At 41.1% G+C, this 25,727-nt stretch overlaps 1 protein-coding gene across 5 annotated transcripts in view; it reads left to right on the plus strand.

Annotated features, from left to right (window-relative positions):
• ARNT2 (aryl hydrocarbon receptor nuclear translocator 2) overlaps nt 1-25,727 on the plus strand; it is a 107,532-nt gene that overhangs the window by 43,621 nt on the left and 38,184 nt on the right. For all 5 annotated transcript variants that reach the window (XM_055716004.1, XM_055716003.1, XM_055716005.1 and 2 more), the window contains 3 exons: nt 17,722-17,824; nt 19,814-19,879; nt 20,341-20,426. In XM_055716004.1, the coding sequence (XP_055571979.1) occupies nt 17,722-17,824; nt 19,814-19,879; nt 20,341-20,426 (255 nt within the window). The remainder of the gene's footprint in view (nt 1-17,721; nt 17,825-19,813; nt 19,880-20,340; nt 20,427-25,727) is intronic.

Raw genomic sequence — 25,727 nt, forward strand, 5'->3', positions numbered from 1 at the left:
TCACCTCATCTCACCCTCTCCTCTGGCATTCATGTGGTACTACAGTGAGTCACATCAAGGGGGCTGACCCAGCCGAAAGCTAAGCTAAGCAAAAACCCCCTTGGTTTTGGTAGAGACAGCTCGTTGGCCCACCGTATCAATAGGGTTGCTTGGACTCTTGTGCTGACACCAAGGAGAGGTGGGGACTGAATATTTAAGGGTAAGGAGAGGACAGAACTTTAGGAACAGTAAAAGCATAGGCTGTTTACTGTGGCCTGAACCATGTAGTGTGTTTGGGGAGGTAATTGCTTGCTCTATTTTTAACTCTTAGGATATGGGGAAGGATGGATAGTTTCTCTTCCATTTTATATCCTTGGAGATTTTATTCCCTGGAAATGGAACAATTGTCTGCTTGTTTGTTGTACATTAATTGCTAACACATTGTAGCAACAGGAAAGCTGAACTGTGATGTATGGTTTGAAATCCTCTAAAAAAAAGACAGCAGCTGAGACTTGATAGCAGTAAATAGTGTTCCCAGGAAGTCTTTACATGCGTCATGGTCATGATTAATTGGAATGGGGCAGTTATTCAGAGTAATAATTTATTTTCCCTCTTTGTTCTTGGAAACCTGCAGATGGGGAAAAAGATCAGTTCAAATATGGATGAAGATCAGATCCCACAGTAGGATCCATTAGGAAAGACCTCTTTGCCCTTAGGATGCACTGATGAAACTTGATAGATGTTGGGTTCAGGTGCAGGTTCAGGGTTGGAAGTGGTGAAGGGCTGAATAACACACAGTACAGTGGAATCTTAATGTGAGAGCCTCTAAACAGCTGTGGACAGTATATCTCTAATGTTGCAGGGAACAGACAGAACTTAGGTTTAAGTGCAAAGAAAAAACTTTGGAAGAATACCTCCGCTACATTTACTTTCCAAAAAATGACTGAGCAACTACTGTAGTAGACTGCCCTTCTGTTAAAATACAGTGTTCCAGAGCACTTTGCAAGACTGATTTCTACCAATCTACTTCTCTGTAAACAGTTTGTGAAAAGGCAGAATGAGAAATAGAGGTACCTCTATATGGTTGCCTAGTACCCCAAGTGGTTCCATGATGTGTCCGAGATATACTTGTCAAGGCTGTGAGGTCCCTGTTCCTGCAGCCAGCATCTCCAGTGGTGCAAATGGGAAACGCTTGAGTTTATTATATTCAGTTCTGAGCTCCAAGCAGTACAGCACACAGTAATCCAGTTATTATTTCTTCCTTCAGCCTCACTCTCTATAGCTAAGGTGAGGCAGGGAGCAGCATGTGTAATCCCATCTGTGGCATAAAACCTCCTCAGGCCATGCAGGTTCAGAAGGTGTCCTTGCAAACTGTTTTAGCGGAGCAGTCAAGGGGCGCTGAAACTGCAGACCTGTGACTGCAAGAAAATGATGAGAACGAGAAACTCTACAGCTTTAATTTTCAAGTGTTTTAAAAATGACTAAGTCAATTTATTTGCTAGCTGAAAAAGATTAATTGAGGTTACTTCTGGGCAGAACTTGAATGCCAAGTTTAATCTTGGCATGGTATTTTATTGCCTTATTTTCTAAGTGCAAAAAAGTAGAATTTATATAATGGAAATGGTGAGTGACCACAGCAAAAGTGGAGCTGATAGGTACCTTTTTAGAAGAAAAGACCATTGAGTGAGAATTCACTGTGGTTCATGAATATTATGGAAACATCACTCCATGTTACACGAGCAGGGATTTGGATTGGGGAACCTGTCTCAGAACCTTCAAACAATATGTTGTCTTGCAGTGATGGCTTCAACATACGCAGATTTCACAGCCACAGAATCCAGATACTGTAGATAGAGTCAAATTGTCTGTAAAAATGAGAAAAATAGTGTTCAACTCAAGAGGGCAGTGCCAGAGACCAGTGGAGAAGTGAAAAAAAGCTTTCCACAACACTGAACAGATGGGAGATGCTCAACAAACGGTAAATAACCACGTAAAAGAGAAGATTAGGAGTAAGTTCTCATTACAACAGATACTCTTCCTGAAAATCAGCACAGGATTTTTTGTGTTGTGAGCTGTCTTATACTTCCATGTCAGTTTGCCAATTCTGTTTTCTGCATAATCTTTCTTAGAAGAGAGGGGATTCTTCTCATACACCCAGCCAGCCAAGTGAACGCAAATGTGGCTCTTATTCATGGTCTCTGTTTTGAACTCTTGACTACAACAAAGATTTAGCTGGTACAGAGAATGGGATCAGACTCCTGTTTGGTTCCATGTGCAAAATTCTGTGAAGAAATTTAAAGACTAACTTGAGGCATTACCAGAAACTCAGCCCTGTCAAATATAATTCTGTTATGCCTTAAATGTCATTGTCACTAACAGTAAAACTGATGTCTAATGAAAAAGTAATGTATTATCAAAACATTTAATTAATGGGATGTCATCTGCAATGTATTAGCAAGCCAGGGAGCTTCTCCTCATCAAGTTGAAAACTGGATCAGCCTATTTATTATTTAAAAAAAAAAAAAAAGGTAAAATGTCTATTTTGGGTATTGGTGCTAAAAATTGTATACCAAAAATACATCATCAGATGCTGTGTCTTCCCTGTGTCTTTTGTAGAAATTAAGATACTTGCCAAAGATGCATGTTTTTCTACCGAGAGCTCTTAACTTTCCTTGGAGAAAAAGAGAAAAAAAAAAGGGAGGGGGGGCGGGGGGGGGGGAAGGGAAAAAAATTCCTTTTGTTCATAGAAGTGTGTCCTTGGTAAGATAGTCGACAAAAGATGTAGTAAAGCTCCTTTGGGACTTTGTTTTCTAGCCTTTGGTTCTGAGGAGCATGTTTATCAGAATTGGAAAGGTACTCTGTGTGTAAGGGGCTGTTTCAACTGACATCTGATTTATTTTTTTTGCTTCTGTCTGAATTAAAGTACATGAACACTAAAGAACCATCTGTCTCTGAAAGTGCCCAGCCCAGCAGCTTAGAAGGCAGAGTACAGAGAATTAAAACCAGATCTTAGTATTTTAGATTTTAGCATCTTGGGACAGGATGACTGACCTAGTAAGGCTGTTAGCTTCTGGGCAGGTGGGGACTGAGTTGTATAATTTTTTGTTTATACAGAGACTTAATAGCTACCTGTACTTTTTATCCCAGCAACAGTGGTTCATCATCAGCTGTTTTCACTGTATGTCCATGAAACGTAACAACCTCTAGAGTGAAGATGAGCAGGCATCCAGTAAACAGCACACACAAAGCAGGCAAGGTGGGGAGGAGGTAAAGTTTCCATATACGTGATATGAGATGTCCTGAAATCTTTTGTGTCTCTGCAGGCCTGTCTGAAACTTGGCTTTTAATATTTTATGGGATTTTCCACCCACCCACACATACATACCCAAACACCCCCAACTTTATTCCTCAGAAGGGTGGAGGCTGGAGACAGCTGTGCCAGGGTTATTGTACCTGCAATGGAAGGGAACGGAGATTTTTGAAAATAGAAGCTTCAACACTGAAGCTGTCCCGAAAAAGAGGGGACAATTCTTGAAACATACTGCCATGTATAGAATATATGAGTGATTCGTGTGAACTGAGTGTTTCAGGTTTCAGTCTGGTTTTACTGTACAAAAAGCCAATTTTGGCAAGGCATCTTTTCCTATTTTAAAGTGTGAAATCTTAGAAAAGATTTGGCTCGTTGCTGACAACTACCAAATCACCATGTGATACCTGTTTTTCAGCAAAGTTATGTGGTCCCACCGGCATTGCGGAGAGTGAAGAGAATGTTCCAGTTGTAAGACTTTCCATACACACCAGCCTGTTGCATTGTTCCAAAGAAAAAAATAATCTGCCCACATTTTTGTGGACTGTTTGTTCTCATAGCAGGAAGGTCACGGTGCCAGCTAGAGATAGCCTTTGAACTTGAGCAGTGCCAAGCATAGGAATTTGTGGGGTTTAAGCTTTAGTCTGTTCAGCTGGCACGTTTTTTACATGTAGGATGGAGGACGTGAATATTTTGCTTCCTCCATCCCCATTCTGTTTGCAAGCAAATGAATCGGTGCAGTAGATGCTTAGGAGCGGGCAACAAGGAAGCTGTGCCTGTATGGCATCTGCATCCTGGCTATCCCGCTAGCGTGTGCCTGGAGGGGATGCACAAAACCTCTGTGTCTTCAGCTTCTCTTCTGTTGTCATTTGGGTTGATCAAGCACCGTTTGTGAACTTCATGTGGCAAAATAGGAAAGCTTAGTGGGTCAGTGAGAGCTGAGTCTGAATGCGCTGGGCTTTCCAGAGGGAAGATGAGGAAAGTTTTAAATACTCTGTGCATTACATTACATGTACGGGACTTAACGCTTCCTTTGCAAGGGGATTGCCTTGTTTTTCAGTTGAACGAAACAAATCCTTTATTCAGGTCTGGCTGTGTGACCGCTAACTGTGGTCCCGTTATTGTACAGGGGTAACACAGAGAGTGGAATTTGGCTTTTTGTGTGGTTTACGTGAGAAAGAGGACTTTGAGGCCTTAGAGCACCATTCCAGTACTTTTGACACACTATACAATACCGCAGAAATAAGAAAAATGCAGTCTGCTCTCAAAAAATAGGTATTTTGAAATGATCATATTTTAAATGTGTGGTACATTTAATCTCTCTAACTTATTCCAAGAGAATTTATTGGGGTTTTTTTGCTTTTGTCTCTAGGGCTGTTTCTGAGGGAGTGGGGGGGAAATCCCAAATGCTGGGAGAAGCCAGCTATGTATAAAACAGTTCATAAAGCAACTCCTACACAAACACAGTGACCCAGTGGTCTCCCTGCCGCTGACACGCTCCGTTTGGGTGGATAGTACTCGAAGGAAAACAAGTGAGAATAAGCTGCATTTTTTAAAAATTACTTCGGTAATTATAATGGTGGTTTAAAGAGGTCAGTACATGTTTGTGCTAAAATAAGGAAGCGACTTTAGCCTAGTACTCTGAGACAGACTTATTACACCTGATTAGCATTAGGGAATGCTTTTAGGGTGAATTTTCAGGTGTTTAGACATGCATGTGCAAGTGGGTTTTGCGGTTATTATTTCTCTTCCGTCTTCACCTTGAGTTTCTCACTTGGAAACTGCTGCATACTTAGGTCTGTTATCACAGATGTTTTGACTGGATCATTTTCAGTTGCTGGGTTTCAAGGGTGCTGCATGTTTTTAATGTTCAATATTTATTCAACCCGCTCTATTTTGTTAAACACGATTAAATATATGGAGTTAGTGATTTTTTCCTCCATTAAAAAAATACTAGTGTTTCACAAATACCTGACCAACTTCTTTGGTTAACACATTGCCACTAAAGCAGTCTGAGCATACCTCTTAGAGCCTTTTGGCACTGGCCCTGCTTGCAACCCTCTCTAAATCTCAGGTGATTCACTGCTTTGATAAGAACTCCACAGATGTTGGGAGGGTGCAATATTAGCCTTGACATCTGCCCTGTTGAGAACTAGCTTTTCCTTTCGCCTAATTTGAGTGTTGTGTTGTCTCAATGAATTTAATACAATGCACTGAAATATTTTACTATTATGTGATGAGTTGCAGCAACAGGCTAGGGAAGCGGAGTGAGGAGTGGTACCTGGGACTGATAGCATTCCACCCGAGTCTATGCTTGCTTCAAAAGGGGAATTACTGACTTATCCCATGCTGCTGCCATCTCTCTTTCCTTAGCTAAAGCTCTCCTATTTCATAACACTGGGACAGCCAAGGCAGGACTTCCACAGTCTTTGATGGAATGCTAGGGAAGGATCAGCTTGGTGAGACCGTGGCACCCGCTTGCTTCTCACTGATACCCTGCACAGAGCTGCATGGAGGGAAAAGCCTCCCATATGGCAGCACAAACCCACAGTTTTCTGTGGTTTGGTCTGTTTTATTGTAGTGCCTTAGATCTGAACTTAGGTTATCAAGCCTTCTTCCTTTCATTTTCACAGTATGGAGACTTTTGCATGTAATTTGTAAGTATCTTGAGTCTTCAAAAAGAGAATTAAAACCTATAATAATGTTTTGCCCCACACACCTTATTTTAATTGAATTAAAAGAGTAGCTTATAAAAACAACCAGATAGCATCCTTGGGCCTTTTGTTCTCCTCCCTCTCTCTCCTTCCTCATGGGTTTAAATTTAATTCTGTCCCCAGCAAAATATCTTGCAAAGTCATCTTGCAGTCATTATTTATTTCCTCTAATGGACTACTCTGTAGTGTGTCACCAGCTCATATGGAACAGACCACAGCCAAATTTCAGAACCAGATGATACTAGTATTTACTAATAAAGCATGTATCCCAGTTATTTGAGTTTGATAATGAAGTACAAGTGATATAGAATGCCAGGAGCTGAAGCTTTTTTGGCCAAAGTGTTTTTCAGTAAAGCTTCCTGTCTGAGCATTCAAGTGAAACAAATAGGTTAATTTAAAAGCTACTTACGACCTTTGTGTATTGATTTATTACGCAGCTGTGAATGGTAAAAGAATAAATTACATATTTCAGTTGTTTTGGATAACTGTTCTGTCATGGGAGTCTCTGCTGATGGTGCTTTCGAGTAACTGTTTCTGGGGTTTTCCATCCTTTTTCTAGTTATAGAAAGTCTGCTCTGTCTTTTGAGGAGCTCTTTGTGTCTTGGATCACTGGCAGGCCTTAGTATAGTTTTCTCCAGCTCAGGCTTGCCTTCAAACACATCCGATAATTGTAACAGAAGTGCTACCCCAACTGACCAGCTCATTGAACCATGAACTTGGTGATATTTATTTGTTTAGTGACTGAGCCTGAAAGAACCTGCAGAGATCAGAATGTGACTGTCAGGACTTATACAAACCTATAGCAAGATAAAGCTGCTGCTGCTGAAGTTTAAATGGGCGATGCACGGATGAAAAAACAGGATCATCATCCTGCTTTACAGATAGGGAACTGGAAATGGAGATAGATGCTGTTGTATTTATGTCTAGGGAGAGCTTGCACATCTGTGTGGGTTTCTATAAGCTGTTTTATTTAGTATGCTGAATGTTTCCCATACATAAGATAACTATTGTGGAGAATTGAAAATACATTTAGTCCTTAAAATGTTTTTGTTTTTGTTTTTTTTTTAATAACTTAAGTTTCAACATGTGCTTTGAATTATTCGCTTGGGGTTTTAAGTCCCATTTTTCCAGGTCCATCAGCAGAGAGATCTGCATGTGATCTGTAACGCTATCCCTTCAGATAGTCCCTTAAAATTAACTCAATAGCAAGGTTCAAAAGCCCACATAGTTTCCTTTTTAATTTAATTAAAAAGATGCATATTTGCCCAACACTGTGGAGAATTACTTGATGCGGACTGGTTAGTCAAACTTGAAGGCAGGCACAGCAGAGACCTTTTGGCCTCATGAGCTTTTATAAGAACAAGTTGTATTAAGCAAACAGCTGTGTAATGTGAGGGGTTTCTTATTGAAAAACAAGAGGGGGTGAGAAAGCTTTTCAATTATCCCTTTGTGGGTCAGTGTCTCCAGTTGGTAAGTATGGGACAGACAGATATTTAAAAATAGCTTGGAAAATAGCTACATTTCAATTGCATTACTTTTATTTTTTTTTAACTTTGCTGTTGATTGGATCAACTCTTCATTCTATTGTAAGAATGTCATAACTTGACTCTAATGCTTATACAACGCCTTTTGCAATTAGATGATGTAAACCTTAACATATTTAGAGAGGTTCAAATAGTCCCCCAGAGAAGCTAGGCTAGCGAGGAGAGTGAGCTTTGATGGTTTATATTTATAATCATAGAATCACAGAATGGTTTGGGTTGGAAGGAACCTTAAAGACCATCTAGTTCCAACCCCCCCACCATGGGCAGGGACCCCTCCCACCAGCCCAGGGTGCTCCCAGCCCCATCCAGCCTGGCCTTGGGCACTGCCAGGGATGGGGCATCCACAGCTGCTCTGGGCAGCCTGGGCCAGCGCCTCGCCACCCCCACAGTGAAGAATTTCTTTGTAAGAGCTAACCTAAATCTGCCCTCTTTCAGTTTAAAGCCATTCCCTCCTGTCCTGCCACTACCTGCCCTTGTAAGAAGCCCCTCTCCAGCTCTCTTACAGGCCCCTTTAGGTACTGGAAGGTGATGTAAGGTCTCCCCAGAGCCTTCGCTTCTCCAGGCTGAAGAAGCCCAACTCTCTCAGCCTGTCTTCATGGGAAAGGTGCTCTGATCATCTTTGTGGCTCTCCTCTGGACTGATTCAAACAGGTCCATGTCTTTTTTTATGCTGGGGGTCTCCCGAGCTGGATACAGCACTCCAGGTGGGGTGTCATGAGAGCAGAGGTGGTGATAGTGGGGGAATCGCCTCCCTTGCCCTGCTGGTCATGCTTTTTTGATGCAGCCCAGGGTATGGTTGGCTTTCTGAGCTGCAGGTGCACATTGCTGGGTCATGTTGGGCTTCTTGTCAGCCAGAGCTCCCAAGTCCTCCTCCTCAGGGCTGCTCTCAGTCCATTCTCTACCCAGTCTGTATTTGTGCTTGGGATTGCCCTGACCCAGGCGTGGGACCTTGCATTTGGCCTTGCTGAACTTCATGGGGTTCACACGGGCCCACCTCTCAAGGCTGTCTAGGTCCCTCTGGATAATGTCCCCTCCCTCCAGTGTGTTGACTGCACTGCATGGCTTGGTGTCATCAGCGAACTTGCTGAGGGTGCACTCAGTCCCACTGTCCACGTCACTGACAAAGATGGTGAACAGCGCTGGACCCAATACCGGCCCCTGAGGAACACCACTCGTCGCTGGTCTCCACTTGGACACCCACATTAGTGGAACATTAGTCATCTTTGTGGGACAGGTAGTTCAGGAGTGTTTTTCATGAGTGGAGAGGGGAAAATGAGCAATAGAGAGCATGTCCTGGTTCTAAGTAGCATCGTGAAAGTGGAGTATTTGATTCAAGTGAGATTTCTTTTCCTTATTTGGACTGATTTGTTTCAGGTTCTACGCTGATACATCAAGAGGTTATCACTGGATATAAAGAAAGATGAATCTGCAACCTAGCCTATAGTCTTCTTTTGGAAGCATAATCATGTTTATTTCTCTTTTAAGCTGATTATGCCCTGATAAGCATAGAGTTGTCATGAGATCTTTATGGACTTTCTGAGAATCACTGTGGATTATGTTATTGAGAATTTTTATCTACAGCTCTGCTCTGCTGAGAACTCATATTGCTTATTCAAGCGTGGACCCTGTTCTGGCTGCGCCTCCACTGCTGGTTGACCGCAGGCAAGAGAAGTCTTTCCTTTGGGCTTTAGTGCCCTCATCTTTAAAATAAGAGTGAAGGTGTGGATCTCCTCTCGACATCGCTTTAGTAGCTGCGGATAAGTACATGACCGGAGCCAGTTATTTATTTTGTTTACCGATATATTTATCGGTGTATTAGCGATGCTTTGTCACGTAGTGTGTACGGTGGGGTAGGGATACAGTGCTGTTTCCTGCTGCATGATACAACAAACACACGAGCACAGTGAAGCCCCAGCCTGCGAGAGCTGTAGCAGTCTTGTAACGTTTGGGTGGAAGGCACTGCCAACTTTGGAGCGAGAGCGATTGCATTTTATCCCTGCCATCCCGCAAGCTTCTTGGTTGATACGTATGCAGTATAATGACAGCTGGGAAGTCCTGTGTGGTCCCTGATTTTGTTCCAGGTTGTGTGAGGCTGACTGATTATACAGTTGTACTGTATTCTCAAGGGGTATTGGTATACCAGTGTCCCCGTGGCTTTGCTCTTCTGGAGAAGCTGGGCCAGGGCACAAAACCCTAGAAGGCAGAGGACAAAGGTGTAAGTGTTGGCTTGCTGTACAGCCTTGTGGGGCTCCTGTGGGGAGGTCCCAGCCTGTTCTGTACAGTCAGACCAGCTGGGAAGCAAGGGTTGGGTGTGCATGGGGAGACCTTGCTCCCACCCACAGTGCTACCTCCCTCAAAGTCCTACTGACCCATGCCTTGGAAGATTTGGTAGGATTGTGATTTTAATATCAGGAAATTTAGATTGCATTGACCATCTACAAACAATCAAACATGTTCTCCCCTGCCATGTCCTAAGCTTCCTGTAAGCCGGGGCTTGAAGCTGTGACTGTGGTCCATAAAGGCTATGATACCAGTAAGCGATGACCTGTGCTACCAGACACCTTCCAGGCAGAACCCAGGGGCTCCTGCACCCACAGAGGAGACGGTCTGAAGATCAGACCCTTTCCACATGTGAATTAAAACTTTCCACATGTGTATTAAAACTATATGTACACCCCTAACAATGCAGCAATGGTACTTATTTTGCATGAATCCAAAGTATGAAAGAGAAAGCGCCTGCTGCCTGCTATGAGCCCATCTGCTCTGCATCATTGCGAGCCCTGGCAGCAGTCCCACGTGGCGGTGCTGCGTCTGATGCAGAGGAAGGCAAATGTGCGAGGAGTGCCAGCGCCTGCACGCTGGGGTTGTTTGTGAATGAGCAGGGTTCTTTGGTGAATGAGTTAAGCATCACGAGTTAGCTAATCTGTTCTCTAAAAACAACCTCATCAGGCTTGTACTTTCTAGAGCTGTACATTCTTCGTGGCCTCTCAATGTGTTTTTAATGTTATCGAGAATTGGTGTCTTTTTTTGTTGTAGATTTAAAAGGCCATTAACTGCGCAGCAAATATGAACTAGCGGTGATAAAATAAACACCAGGTTAGCGGGCGTTGCCTGAGAGCGCTGCACTGTAACCTCTGGTGTGAGCAGGAGAGGCACGCTGTAAACTCAGTGCTGATTTTGGGTGCACAGTGTAACTGGTGCCAGTCATGTGTTTCTGCCCTTATTTTGTAATCTGAAGTTAGGATGGTCTCAAGTCCACTTATGTTTTGAGTGTCCAGGCTATTCTTAGTGCTCCCGTGTTTGCTTTCCCCTCAGTGAGAGGCCAGGGAGATGCATTTTTTGTGGGTACAGTTTTATTACGATTGTAGCCTTTGGTGCATTAACTCCACACAGTTCCTGCCTCTGTGTTGTGATGCTGAAGAGATGCTCTGTTTGTAGAGGATACATGGAGGACCAGCAGCACATCTCTGCACCGTGGTAGTTGTGCTCGGTCCCCCGAGCCCCATGGTAAATACCTTGTCATTTCGAGGGCAGGCACTTGGGCTTTCAGGACAGGGACTGTGTACTCTAACATGTGTATGTACATGGTAGATATGTCAGTGCTTTTATGACCGTTACCTTCATCTAAATAATAAACCCCAGAATGCTGAGAGAATAGCTGTGTGACCAGGATTTTTTTTTTTTTTTTTTTATGTGTATAATGGTTTATTTGTATATTGCAAGCTGCCTCTGGTTTATGTAAATGTGAGTTCCTGGAAAGAGAGCCTTCAAATACTGTATGTGCATCACAGTTTTGATTCTTAATGTGTTCTTAGATCATCTGTAAGTTTTTTTGGTGGGATCCACGGGGTGAATGTGTATTTATTAAATGCAATAGAGCTTAAAGCAGTTGCAGAGCTGCATTAAACATGAGAGAAAATGGTAACCCTTACAATTGCAAGGGTATGAATTTTTAAAGGTTTTTATTTTTTTTAATTGTGGAATTAATGCAGAATAATTGCTTTGCTCTGCCATGAGATTATCAAGAGTAATTTCATATAAATTGATGAAATTCAGGCTATTTAATCTTCTTATTAAAGACATTTTGTTTATGTATTCATAATGCATCCATTGTTTCCAAGAGGAACTCTGTTAGCTGAGTACCTTAGTGGCTGTAAAGCTGAATGTTCAGCTGTAGTCAGTGTATATATGTAAACTGATAAAAGAAAAAATTTTAAAAAGATGTTTTGATTTGTTTTCTGGAAGTTGATTGTTTATCCCAAGCAGCTACCTGTGTCTTCTATCTGTACAAACTGTTGTGGAGTCAGTGTCCAACCACTAATGCTGTCTTCATGCGCATCTTTCATATGCCAGGATACAGTAACAGAGTTGGGTTTTTGATGCTACACTCATGAGTGATAGACTTCTCTGTGCTGCCCCCTTACAAATGATAAATATTTTGCTTGCAGTGTTGCGCTTCTGTGTGATGGATGAGTACCTAGTAGTTTTAGTTGAGAACACACATCTTTAAGCTGATCTCTACCGCTTATTTCTAAAGACTTAATGTACTAATAAAGACTAAGCATCGCCATAGAAGAAGTCCTTTGTTCTCTGACCCGTAAGTTTGAGGGTCAGCTTACATTTGGAGCTGTGTCCAGAAGCATCGGTATCTTGATCGTTACTTTGTTTTTATTTTTAATTATTTCCTCTTGTTTTCCTGCATCCCTCTCTTGCTCTTTCCATTTTTATAGTAAGATAAAGATGTGTTTAGTTTTCAGAAGAATTTCTGGGTGCTGTATTCCTGTGTTCTGTTTGTCTTCCGTGAGTAGCCTGGGGAGTACACTTAATGAGCACAAAGTCATCTTTTGTTATCTTGTCCAAACCAAACTTGGTTTATCCTCTATTTTATTTTGCCTGGAAAGAAATATGTAGACAATCCGGTGGCTGACAATGATTATGAAATACCTGACTAGTCCTTTGTAAGACAAGACTCTATCATCTACAGCACAAAGTTTGCTGGGTTGCTGAAGGTATTGAGAGCAAGGGACACTCCAATATATTAATGCAGACTCTTTCCTTATCAGGTCCAAGATTCTGTTCAAGATAGCAGTCCATCTACTGATAAGTTAGAGGGAAGTGGAAAATTCTGTCATGTACTTTGCCAACAGTATTTTTGTGTGCTTGAGGCAAAAACAGATTTCTTCTGATCTTTGTAAGCAGGTAGTAGTCTTTTGGTGCTCTAAAAGGTTATTTTTCATGCTGCAAACTGGATGTGAATACCATATTATTGTTTTTAGAGACAGCCATTTCAACTTACACTGAAATTTTTGCAGAATACCCTTATGTAACAACCCTCCTTTCTAACTAGAGACTGTAGGATTCTTAGGAACTTGAAATCCAGCAGAGAAAGCATTTGTAGTAAAATTAGGCGTTGAAGCTTATGAAGTTTTGAATCCACAAAAAAAGAAAAAAAAGAAAAACCAACAAAAAAAAAAACCACACCCCCCCCCCCCCCCAAAACCAAAAAAACCCTGAAAAAGTAACAATGAACAGACTGTGTTTGATTACCAGACTATAAACCTTAGCATGCAGTGCTTAAACGTGGAGGAATGAATTTTCTAACAGGCTGGTGCTATTGTGTAAAGATGGATTTGAGCCAAACTCCCAGATTTGAAACCCCATGAACTTCAGTAGGCCCAGGCCAGTCCTTGGCTTACGTTCATCTCAAACATTGCAAGCACAGAAAAGGTATTTGAACATTCACGGTAGGAACTGTAGATCCAGAACAGGAAGGTTTGTGCATAATCCATTCACTATTTGCACACACAAGGGGTGTATCTGTGCCAATGCGAACATTTGTCCCCTTGATCATTATAAGAAAGTTTTTAGAGCATCTTTGAAAAGATGCTGCAGCATAACACAAGGGGAATGTTTCTGGCTTGTATCCTCAGTACTGGAATCTGTTGCTAACTAATCTTTTTACTGGGAAGACCTTTATATGACTTCTGTAGTGTTACCCAAATAATGAGTCACTCGCACACTGTCCTCACCTCTGTGGTCCCAGGTTCCTGGGTCATGTGGTTGATTCCTGCTCAGAGGACTAGTTTATTGCAGGTTTAAGCAATACTGCCTTCTGGATGGGGACTGTAGTGGGTAGATTTCAACAAATTATCAATTATACCTGGACCAACCGGAGAGATTTGTGTGCTGGTTTTAATAAGCATTGTACTCATTTATTTGCTTTCTCTTTTGCAGCAGAGTAAATTCTGGTTTTCTCTGAGTTGTGCAGCTGCTGTAAATGGTAATAAGACAGCAGTGTCAGTCACAGTAGTGCTGTGATGGAGATACACATCCTACACTTGCTGTATCTGAAGGTTGTGTCTGGAGCTGGAGAGGGGAAAAGTTTAACGTGAAGGTGGACTACTTGCAATTACCAGTTTATGGGGAAGCTCATAAGGGATCCAGCTGGTGGTGGCACTGGGTTGTTAAAACTGTTCTTCTGAAGAAACTAGAAGAAATTTAAAAAATGTACATGTGCGCTATTCAGTTAACAGAATTTGTCAGAGCATCCTAGAATATTTCTTATTAATAAGAACATAATTGCCAACTTTAATATTGGATGTACTTTGTATGTGTTTCCTGTGGAGAAACCTAACTGAGCATTTATCACCGAGGTAGCAGTACCAGTGTAAAAGATGCAGGAACACATGGAGATGTGAATATTTTATGGTTCTGTGATGGAGCTCTCATCAGAGCATGCCACCGCCTTGAACTGAGCTGTCCATAGGACATGTTGTGATTTATGCCAGTTTGCTTGGACCGCAGCATGGGGCCTGCCAAGGTCCATCGCATGAGCAGCTGCAGTGAACTATAGTTGATACCAAAGCAGGTAAAAGATAATTTTGCAGTTCCATGCTGGCAGAAGCAGAGTGGTGTGGGTCCATTCCCTTCTCAGTCAGCTGTGGAGTGGCAGGGAGCCTAGGAGAAATGGCTGGGACTTTTGTCTTGAGACCAGGTGACATTTTATTGTCACCGTTGCAGATTGTCACAGCAATAAGAAGTCACGACAAACACTGGGGTACAACTCCAGCATGTCCTGACTTCACTGTTTCCTGTCTCTTTGCCTTCTTTGGAATTATCTGGTAAAAGCTAAGTGCTTGTAAGTCTAGGTCTAGAAATGAAGACGGTTTTTCGAGCAGTTAGGGTGGAAATAAAAGGTGGTAACACTGTATCCAGATGGCCATCATGAAATAGGAGAGCTCTGCAGAGAAAACCCTTAGTGGTGTCTGTGCAGTAACTGCAGGCAGACACAGGGTGCAAGAGAAAGCTCTCGGTGGTGTGTGCAGTACTGCAGCAGACACAGGGTGCAAGAATGTAGTATAATGCCGTTCCTTTCCCAAAGCTAGCTTCTACCTGTGCTGCGTGGCTGCACTGGTTGCGTGCAGATCTCACAGTGGGTTTCTTCCCAGTTTACTCTCCCAGATATGCTCTGCACACCTGGCAACACCGGTATTATTAACTTCAAAGCTCCAACAAGCCCTGGTATGCTGGGTCTTAGGAGATCCCTCTTACGCCAGGGAGTGCACAGATGAGCATGTTTGAGATAAATTGAAAGCTTTATCCTTAGTCTAGTCACCTATAATTCTTCCTCGTTTTAATATAATTTGATTGTAAGTGTTTAATAGTATGAGACACAAGCTGCTTGTTCTTTATCAAAATCTGCACTATATTGTTAGAGCTCTGCAAGGTTAATACACACATGACTGACTATTGAAACAAGCTGTTGAGAGCACTTTGTCATAATATCTGTGCACCACACGTTTCTCTGACTCATACCCCCGCATACCCCCTGCAGTGATTTTGTAAGTCAGGGCAAAATTTAGACTATTTATCTGGTACATATTTCTAAGACATTGCCAAACAAAAAGCTATATTTAAAAACTATGACTTTTGTTGTCGGGGGTTCCAGACATGCCAAAGGAACATGTGTCAGCAGTTTTAGGCTTACCAACCACATAGTTGTGAAGTATATTTATTTTTATAGATGCTCTTGAATGATAAAAAATGAGAATTTTCTATGAGCTGCTTGACTTACATTTACTGTCACTGCTTTTGGATCGTTTGTGTCACTTCAAGAATTTAAATTGGGATGCAAAAAAATAAAAGTGCACAGAAAATGACTTTTCTTTTGATGATGTGTATGACAAAGTTATTGTGTCCAAAGAGAAAAATGCCTTTAATAGTTTGATTTGTCTTGATGCTCAATATGAACAGCCATTGGGTCCTGAACATATATTCTGTCTTTATTTGCTTCATCATGTGTTGCCTTCATTTGTGAGTCTGTTTGCCTCCTGTGTAATGATATTCTATTTCTCTAAATTGGTGGGGAAATAGACCGTGGTTTTACCTGTAGAAAATGAGACTGAGAGAGACCCTTGGATGCAGGGGAGGGAGGTGGATTTGAAGCTTAGATCCATCCTACATCATAGGGTCAGCATAAACTGAGCTGAGAAATACAGTGGTATGAGTGCTGGTAGCGCAGTGCTTTGAATTGAAGCATCTTTAGGAATTGGTCCCAGGCTTGCTAACAACTTAACCATCTGAGATATATCTATACCTTGGAGCTATACCAAATAGTATCTAACCTTCTGTGGACAAGGATGGCTTTCCTCCAGAAGTAATCTTGAGTATACCTTAAGAATAAAATGCTGCTGCCTACTTCCTTATCTAAAGTAATAATCTTTAAACTGTTTTGTAAGTTATTTTATTCCCATTCATGGATGGAGGTAAATATTTTTCAGTTAAAGTACTTCTGAAATTAACATTTGGCAGTAGGATTATTTCATGCTTCATTTTTGGACAGAAAGTTGTGAGTAAATCTGGTGAGGGAGGCCTTGAATGTATTCTGTGTTATTTCTTCAGTTTAGTATAGACAGAGTACGGTATCATATTTTGCTGTAGACTTGTCTAGTTATATCATAGTAAAGACTTGGCTTATATAGTTTCAGTTACTGAAAGACACTCACCTTTAAACATGTAGGTTTGCTCATGGTCTTGTGTCGTCAGCGCTGGTAGCTGTCATTTAATTGTCCGGCAGCTGTTCCACTGCGTTTCTCTTGCCCACTGTCACATTTGTGGCTGTATCCAGCCCTGAAGCACTGTGGATCTGGGCCAGTTATTCATTTTTAGTCTGTGTTACTAAGGCACAAGATTTTATAGTCATCTGTTAGCAACTGAGCTGTAGATGCCAAAGTCCATTCTTAGTTCTTTGGTGTGAAACAGTAGGATTCTAGGTGATACCCTGTACCGCATCACCACTGATCTGAACCTCTCTGTGGTAATCACTGCCTTGTGTTTTGTCTCAGGAGAATGGGAAGATTATTCTGTTACCACCTTGCTACCTTTGTTTTTTAATAAAGACCTCCCTCAGCTTACTGTTATAGTGTCAGCTCAGTGTTCTGTTGAGATGACTTGGTAGCTGTCATCCCTTTTCAATGCTTTGTCAGTGGGCTGAGATCCTGAGGTTTGTAGTCAGCTTATTGCTGATCAGCAGGGTCCAGCCACGGACCTTGCATAGACTCATGTTGCTTGTGGTGAGTCAGATCGTCTCCCTGATCCGGCTGAAAATTAACTTTAAAAATAGCCCGATACGTCAGGTTTTTATCCACTCTGAAAGTGCCTCACCACAAGTGCTGTTGTGATATAACCTGTATCTTATCATCAAGGAGAAAATCTTGATCTTTTGTGTTCCTCACCATCACTGCAGTTCTGAATATGTGAGGTGGTGGTATGGTGGAAGCGTCCTGGATAGGCATAAAGGCAGAGGGGAGGAGGGGCAGCTGTCAGGGGAATGATGCATGTTGCTTTATCCACAGTTCTGGTAAAGAGTGGAACGAGCAGATCGAGTCAAAAATGCTTGCTGTCATTCTCTGCCTCCAGACGTTTGACCCTGCCTTGGAAGTTGGTCTTGGGCCAACAGAGAAAAGAGCCATCACTGTTGTGACTCAGTCAGCTTCACTGAAGTCATTAGTTAAGCCAGCACATAACCTGTGTGAGACCATGGTCAAGATTTTTTGTTGGTGTTTTTCCCCCAACTGGGCTGATGACATTTAGCTAATGAACTTACTGTCGTCTCAGTTCGTAGTAAATGGAATTAAACTTATGTACTGAACATCAGTTGCTCTCCCTGGCTTTTCTAGGACGAATCCTGGACTTGAAGACTGGAACAGTAAAGAAAGAGGGTCAGCAGTCTTCAATGAGAATGTGCATGGGATCAAGGCGCTCTTTCATTTGCAGGATGAGGTATTATCCTTTACCTTGTATTCCTGTGATGGTTCCAGTCCTGTCTCAGATTAGACTTCAGATACCTTATTGCACTAATTTTACCTCACTTAGGAAACAAAGCTGTAATGACACTCTCCCATTAAGCATTTCCAAAGATCTTGCTTTTGGAACTGCAGTAAAACTGAAACTTGTCTTCCTTTAATGACAAAATAACACCTCATCTGTGTGTTGCAGTTATTTTTATCAGTGTGGGGTGTAGGATGCTTTCCCCAGAGAACTTCATGACAACTTCACCCCTGGAATGTAAGCCATTGTCTCTTCTAGTCAAATTGTTCGAATCAATACTTTGGGAACAAAACTTTCACAAGTGTAACGAAAGACCAACTCTTGTGTATTTTTTCAGCAAACCAATAATACTAAAAGAATCTTGAAGACAAACAGGAATTCAGCTACAAACTTGCCAGCTATGTAGGAATTAACCTAAGCCTGGTATGAATTAACCAGATGTCAGCTGGTTGATGCTAGATAAATGAGTAATTGTTAGAGGGTTTTTATTTTGCAATTTTCCAACTTCTCCTGCATTGCTTGGGCTGCTTTAAAGAGATTTGCCAGCCCAGTTCTTCTGACTGGGGCTTGTGGGCACTTCTGTTGTTCGAGTGCTAATGGGATAAAATGCCTGTTGCTATTGCAATAAATTTCTGTCTGTGTGGTTAGGGAGGGAAAGTACACAATTGCATCTGCAGCCTATATCCAGTATATATGCTGAAAACAGACGATGCAAATTTGTTATGGAATGAAACATGCAAAGCAAAATATTTCACACATTAAAACAGATGCCTGTTCTTAGGTTATGTGGTGGATTTTCTTCCATTCATGTGAGGAGGCTGAATGTATGGCTCTTGGGTGCCTTTGTAAGGGGTTTATATACTTCATACTTGCAAGATCAGAATTCAGAGCTATAGCGTCTTTCCCCCCTTAACTGGGGGGAAAGAAACACAGGCTGGCAGAGCTGGGAACATTGCTTTCTCTTCCTCCAAGCTGCACACAGTGATCATGTGAGGACTTCTTTGTGCGAAGGGAACAAGGCCAAATGTCCTGTTTACAGTTGTGCCCCAGCTTTTAAAACAACAGTTCAGATTGCAGTTATTCCCTAGCACCCTGATTCTGTAAACTCCAGTGCACGAGAGTAATTTTATGCATGCCAGTAGCTCCATTGTTTTTGTAATTCTAAATCTTATTTTAATTGTTCATTCCTTCTCTTTGGCAGTGACTGGTAGAAAAAAAAAAAACCAAACGACAAACTTGTGGGAAGAATGAGCATCAAATAATGTGAACTTTCCTTGTGATTACTTCTTTCATTGTTATTGTTCTTTTTTTCCATTAAAAATGAACTGGTTTTACCCTTCAAACTATTTACTCAGCTTCAAATGGATTGTTAAAATTATGCAGTTCAGCATAGTTAGAAATATCACAAAATATACATGGACAAGTGTTAAACAAAGTTACTTGACAGTGTAAATAGTCTGTGGTTGTAAACATTAGATTAGTATCTACTAACATAGTAGCTGGTGTATGGCAGTCAGAATGCTCTGTCCCGGGGAGCTACTGAAACACTGAGGTTGATTTGTGTGGATATCTGGGGGCTTGACTTACATTCTTCTCTAGTTTTCACCCTTGTTTTATAGTATTTTGAAGTGTATCTATTCTTTAGCCATTCTTGGAATATCTATTTCAAATAGTCTTTAGGTTGGGGGTGTGCAGGAGGGAATCCTTTTGTAGTCTTTTCTATTTTTCTTTATAAAGTAAAGACAATATTTGTACCACACTCAAAAAGCTCAGTCTGTGAAAGCTTCAAGTTCTAAGAAAACATGAATCTGTGACTTTCTATCAGAAATAAGTATCCATTATTGTCTACTTATATATGCTAATAAACATCTTAAAATGCATGTTCATCTTGAGTATTTAGATTTCTTTTTTGAGCCCTTTCAAATATTAATTTACTTCTAGGTGTGGAAATGCTCCTCTGGATCATTTACCTCTGAACAGAATAACCACCATGAGAAAAAGATACAGGTACTTTTACTTAATTTAGCGCAACAGTTAGTTGCCATAAGCACTCTTACTTTCCACTGGGCTAAGCTTACTCAAGGAGTACTACTGGACAAACATCTGTGTTAGCACACAGTGTAAAACAGCACTGAGTTTCAAGAGAGAGCTTGCCACTAAATTCAGCTGTGGTGGAGTCACTGGATCTTTTTGTAAACCTTGCACAAGTCTCTCGACGACTTTGTCTTAACCAGCTCCATGTCTGAAATAAGCTTCCAGTATCTTTCTCAGAGAAATATTATGGAAAACAGGTATGGCTTGAGTAGCGTTGTAGTGGAGCTGACATCATACAGAACTCTACGCTGATGGTGGGTTGATTCTAACATAACTTGCAAATACCAGGAAATCATTAGTAGTTGTAGTTTAAAAGCATAAAGCTCTTCTGAAAGTCAGTCAACATAATAGTTCTGTGTTTCCTTTCCATTTAGGAATGGCCTTGGCCCAGTAAAAGAAGGCGAAGCACAGTATGCTGTTGTCCATTGCACTGGCTATATCAAGGCCTGGCCACCAGCAGGTATGTATCTGTCTGATCTCGTTGAAGGTGGTGTGTACCACACTGTCTTCAAGACAATTGAAAACCTGGCTCAGGTTCCTTTGCTGGTACAAAACCAGGCTGAATTTTAGTGGGGTAACCAATTCCGTCTGGTCTTGAGAAGATTTGATATCAAGAAAGCAACTGCTGTTACTCACTCAGAGCCTCCCCATTTTTCCATGTGAAACCCTTCCCAGTTTCATTGGCACAGAGGAACTGTAGGAATTGTCAGTAATGCAGGATTCCAGCAACTGGGACCAAAAGTTTTCAGTCCGATGAATGAACATAAAAATGGCCTAATTTTAAGAAGGTAGATACAAAGCATTTAGAAACATAGGACAGTGCTTTTACATTTAGGTGCTGAATTGCAAGCACCTATGTATGAAGATGTGTAATTTCTGTTTAGGTGCATAGGTCTTCACAGTGGGTGGCGTTAGTGGAGAATGTTCAGTGTTTGTGATAAATTCTGTTTTGAGGGTGTTTTTCTGGGAAACAACTCTTGGCATGTTTCTTTGAACTACAGAGGAAAACATTTACCTACAGTAACTCAGTATTACATATGGGAATATTTACCTTTGAAAAATTGAAAGAGGAGACAGTGGAGCTCATCCAGACATCATCATGAACTGGGTTAGTTGACCTTGGCGCTTGCAGTAGTTGAAGAGGCTGTTTGCAATATGACAGCGCCTGCTGGCATGAATCAAACCATGAGTTGTCCTGCCCTTTTGTGGTCTTACACCGCAAGCATAAATCACATTTGTCCAGGGATTATGAATGCTAAGAGCTGGTTTGCACCAAGTCTGTGCAGTGGTGTGCAGATGTGAACTACTTCTTGATTTCCTGCTGAACTGCAGTTTCAGAAGAGGAGGAAAACCTCCCCTCTTGTTGCTAATAGGATTTAGTAGCTTTCAGTGTGCTGTAGGAGTCAAAATGTTTCAGTGTCATTTCTGTCTCAAAAGAGTGAGAGCACAGTGTGTAAATTGCTCTATGAAAATGAAAGGGTTTGGGTTATTTTTTCTTCCACAAAGAGATTAACTTTTCTATCAGTAATTCCAAATGTAGTCGAATTCAGCCTTGATGTACGGGATGTTTCTTCAGGAAGGTGCAGGTCAAACGGGGTTTCTTTCAGCTCCTTGCTTAGCTCGAATGAAAAGCTTGCTGCGTGTTGTGGGATGTTTAAAGAGATCGGACACTTCAGGGGTGTATGTTGCTAATGCAGAGCTGCAAACACATGAACTCATATCGGTGCCAGGTTACAATGTCAGCAGTATACAACTTCCAGCTGCCATTTCTGTAGGGGAGCAGGCACGGCAGTGCAGGAGCATGGGATGAAAAAGGTTTTCTGGATCTTTGAGTACCCATTTGCCAGGTATCATATTGTGAGTTCCAGTTCACGTCAGCGAGGTGTTTTCCCCATCTCCAGCTCTTCCAAATCCCCACTGCTCTTCCATGCTTAACAAACTTTTTAATTTCCAATCCTCATTAGTTTATGGGAAGCTTATGCCAGTGTATTCTTGGTTTTATTTCACTGAAGATCGAACAGGAGTTTTCCTGCTTTGTGTCTCTGTCGCTCTGCAGTGTTCTGGTGCATTTCCAGAAGGGTGTCATATCCTGTCAGCCTTGACTTTGCACAGTTAAACCAGCCCTTTTCCTCTAATCTCCATTCTCACAATGCATTCTCTTCTTTATCCTTGTGTCTTTTCTCTGCACTTGTTTGTGTTTTCATTAACTTTTCAAAATGTGGGTGACTGGCACTATAAACTCTTGTTCCAGATGAGATTGTAGTGATGTATAATGAAAATGGTATTTCCTATCTTGGCTGGTAGCATCTGATATGGCATGCTTCTCTTTTGTATAGTGCATCCTGCTGACATCCTAAATTGCCTGATATATATACACCAGGCTGCCTTTTTCTCAGTTGTCAACTCCAGATCTTCCAGTTCATAGCAAAAATAGCTTTGAATTGGTGTGATCTTTCAATTAGTAATATGAAGTTTCATCCCTTTTTTTTTTTTTGCTGTAGTTTATGACTGTTATTAGTCCCCAAGTGCATGCTTATGCATTTAGTAATGTTGAATTTCATCCCATTTCTGTTACTCCACTCCTCAAAACCATATGGCCCTCCCTTATGATATCCCAATGCTTCTCCACAAGGTTAATGCCTCCGAACTATAGCGTAATCCTAAGGGATATTTTCGATTTTGACAGCCTTATGTGGAATTTCAATAGTCTTTTCTGTTACCATCCAAATTGTTACTCATAATAGTCATGCCCGAGTGCCTTTTTCAGGCCAGATAGTACTGAATTGGGGCCCCTTCTATGAGTGTTTATTTGCCCTCCCAGTTTTCCCCACTTTGTGTTGGTGATTGTTGTGTATCCATTGACTTGTGGAGTTGAATGGGAATATCCGTGGGCTGAATTAGTCCCCATTACATTTGGGTAAGTCAATGGCGACATCGCTGCATTTTTTTCCTCATTTCCAGTGGTATATTCAACCATAATCTGCAAAGCAAATGGAATAACTGCAGCAGTAATTGAATTTGCTAAGGCTTTTCTACCCTGTAATAAAATTACTTTTGTTCAAATCAGAGAGGAGCAAGCCCCTGACCTTTGCATCATCTCTGGGTTCTTGGGAATAAATGGGTTTGTGCTAAATCACAGCTGTTTAAAAATTTAGCTATTGAAAAGATCATTTGCATTTATATTTCAGTTGCCAAGTGGACACTCTAATATAAACTCCATATCCTTTTCTTTTAGAGCATGCACTGTGGCATGTGCATTATAGAACTTATATGCAACATACAAAACATACTTTCATAAATGAAATAACAATTAATTAGCAAATGCACTTAATCTGTACCTAATGTAATTTGTTTAACAGGTGGTATTTTTTCTTTTGGGGTTGTATTGCATTGTCTGTGGCCAATGTGTTCATTTTTTTAGTCCCACACTGATTATAACACAATCAGTATTGATACAGAAGTACCATGGCAAGCACTGCTCTTTGATCATTATTAGTGTGATAGCCTATTGGGTTTGACAACGCTGCTGCTGTGAGTCATCTATGCTAAATCTCTTCAGTAATTTAAGGACTTTAAACAGGTGAAAACAAACTACAGACAGCTGGTATCAGCATGGTGGCATATTTTAAGGACTGGATTGTGGTTTTTTCAGAGATCTAAAGTAGAAGGCAAATTCTGTTATGGCTCAGGTCTGTGGTTAGCATGAAAACACTGTTGCACATCTAGCTTGCCTTTTTTTTTTTGCCCCTTTTTCACTGAGAAATGGGAGAGGAAACACAGGAAGCATCATGCCTCATCCTCCGTTCAGGCTGTTTGTTAATGGTCTGTTCATTTTCCTCCATTATGCCGGCAAGAGAAGGGTAAAACTAAGCTCAAGTCCAAAGCTCGGCACATGATACCCACACACTTACATCCCTATAAATTACATGTTGGCCTCAAATAATTGGGGTAAACTTTTGTAGAAGTCAAAGGAGTCAGATATTCCAGATCGACATTCCAACCAGCTACGTTGCATGTTAGATTAAATAATGACAGTGTAGTGTTGGATTATTTTGAATGAGGTAAAAAGACCCCTTGTTTGAAACTGGCTGAGCACCAATTCCAGCTTTTGTCCCACTGTTCCCGGCGAAGCAGCACAGCTGGAAGAATTTGTGATCCTTAGCCTAGGCAATTCTTCACGTTCCATAACCAGTCACAAAACTAAGAAATGCTGACCTTCTCCTGCTCATTCAATTTTCAACTTCAGCAAGATTTGCTTTTCTTCTGATTTTTTTCTCATCTGAACATCTCATTCCTGAAAGGAAATGAGTCTTATGTGGTCTATACGATATTTTCCTAATAGGTTGTTTGTTTTTTTCATACCATAACAATTGATGGAAAATATTTGGTGGAGAGAGAAGATACAGTCTGTCAGGATGTTGGTTGTTTCCTGTAAATCAAAGCCAGAACCTGCAGAAAAACACATAGTGATGAAAAGGCTTAGATAGATACATACTTCAGAAACTTAAAAAAAGGTCCCAGAATAACGTTAAATTCAAATAATGGGGAAATCTTTTTTTTTCTCCTTAGTTAAAAAAGAAACATTTTAGTCTTCTAAGTCAGACTTACGGTAATGTCTTAACCACAGCATGCCAAAGCTGTTAGGTTATTCTAAAGTTTTGGCCAGAATCTGGACTTTGTGCAAAGTGCTCCCTCTTCCAATACAAAACAACATAGTTGCTTGAATATTCTTTGCAGTGCTGTCATTTTTAAGGCTTTTCAAACAACAACAAAAAAATTAGGTTTTGTTGGGATTTTTCATGAGATTTTTCCTTGTTATGCTGTAAACATCCACAGCCTTTTTTCGTGAAAGCCTTTTTCCATTGTTGAGTATGGGAGATAAAGTCACACAGTTTCGTGCACAGGCATGTAACTGTCAGAAATGGTTCTCACAGATACAAGCACTAACAGGGGATTGCTAGCGGCCACTGGACACTGACATTGCATCCTTCTACAGACTCATAAATCATTTATTTTTGAGTGTAGTGAAGTAAAACCACAAATCCACTAACACTGTTCTATGTCTCACAGAAAAAATGGGGCAGGAGGGTAGAGAAAGAAGGCAGAAAATGAAGCTGTTCTGTTGTTAGAGCCAACTGGAAGCTCACTGGGAAAACAAAGAAGTTCCTTCTGTCCACACAAACACATGCCATTGCTCTGTGGGAAACTGTTTGCTGGCATAAAGGACATTTGGAAATTAAATATAACCTCTAATGGCACAGCATTCTATTTGTGATGCTCAGTTGTAGGCTTAGCTTTGCAAATTGTTGGTATTAACTTGAACAAGTGTAGCACTGTGTTTATTATTCAAGAGGAGCATATATTTGGGATTGAGAAATAAAGCCTATATCAGGGTTGCACGTAAAGAATGTGATCAACTAATGTATGTTTATTTTGTTGATGCCCCCTAAAGATCAGTTCATGGCTGCTTTCCTTAAGGCTTTCACAACATTTTTTGGAGATACTGATGGTACTTGGTGATGTTAAGGAGCAATGTTACATTATGTTAGGAACGGGACAAAGCAGTATTAAGTGCAGCACACATATCTTTATTTAGCTGTCTGTATTGGAGTATGTTCAGTAGCAAGAATGCTAAAGCAAAAGTAAATCTCTTCTACAAATGCATCCTCCCCTATAAGTACACCCACAGTTGAATCTTTGTAAGTATCAGCAAAGGAATAAAGAAACTAATTTCCCTCTGTGGAATGCTGTCCGTAATAGT

The sequence above is a fragment of the Falco cherrug genome, chromosome 7, assembly GCF_023634085.1.
Source record: "Falco cherrug isolate bFalChe1 chromosome 7, bFalChe1.pri, whole genome shotgun sequence".
NCBI lineage: Eukaryota > Metazoa > Chordata > Aves > Falconiformes > Falconidae > Falco > Falco cherrug.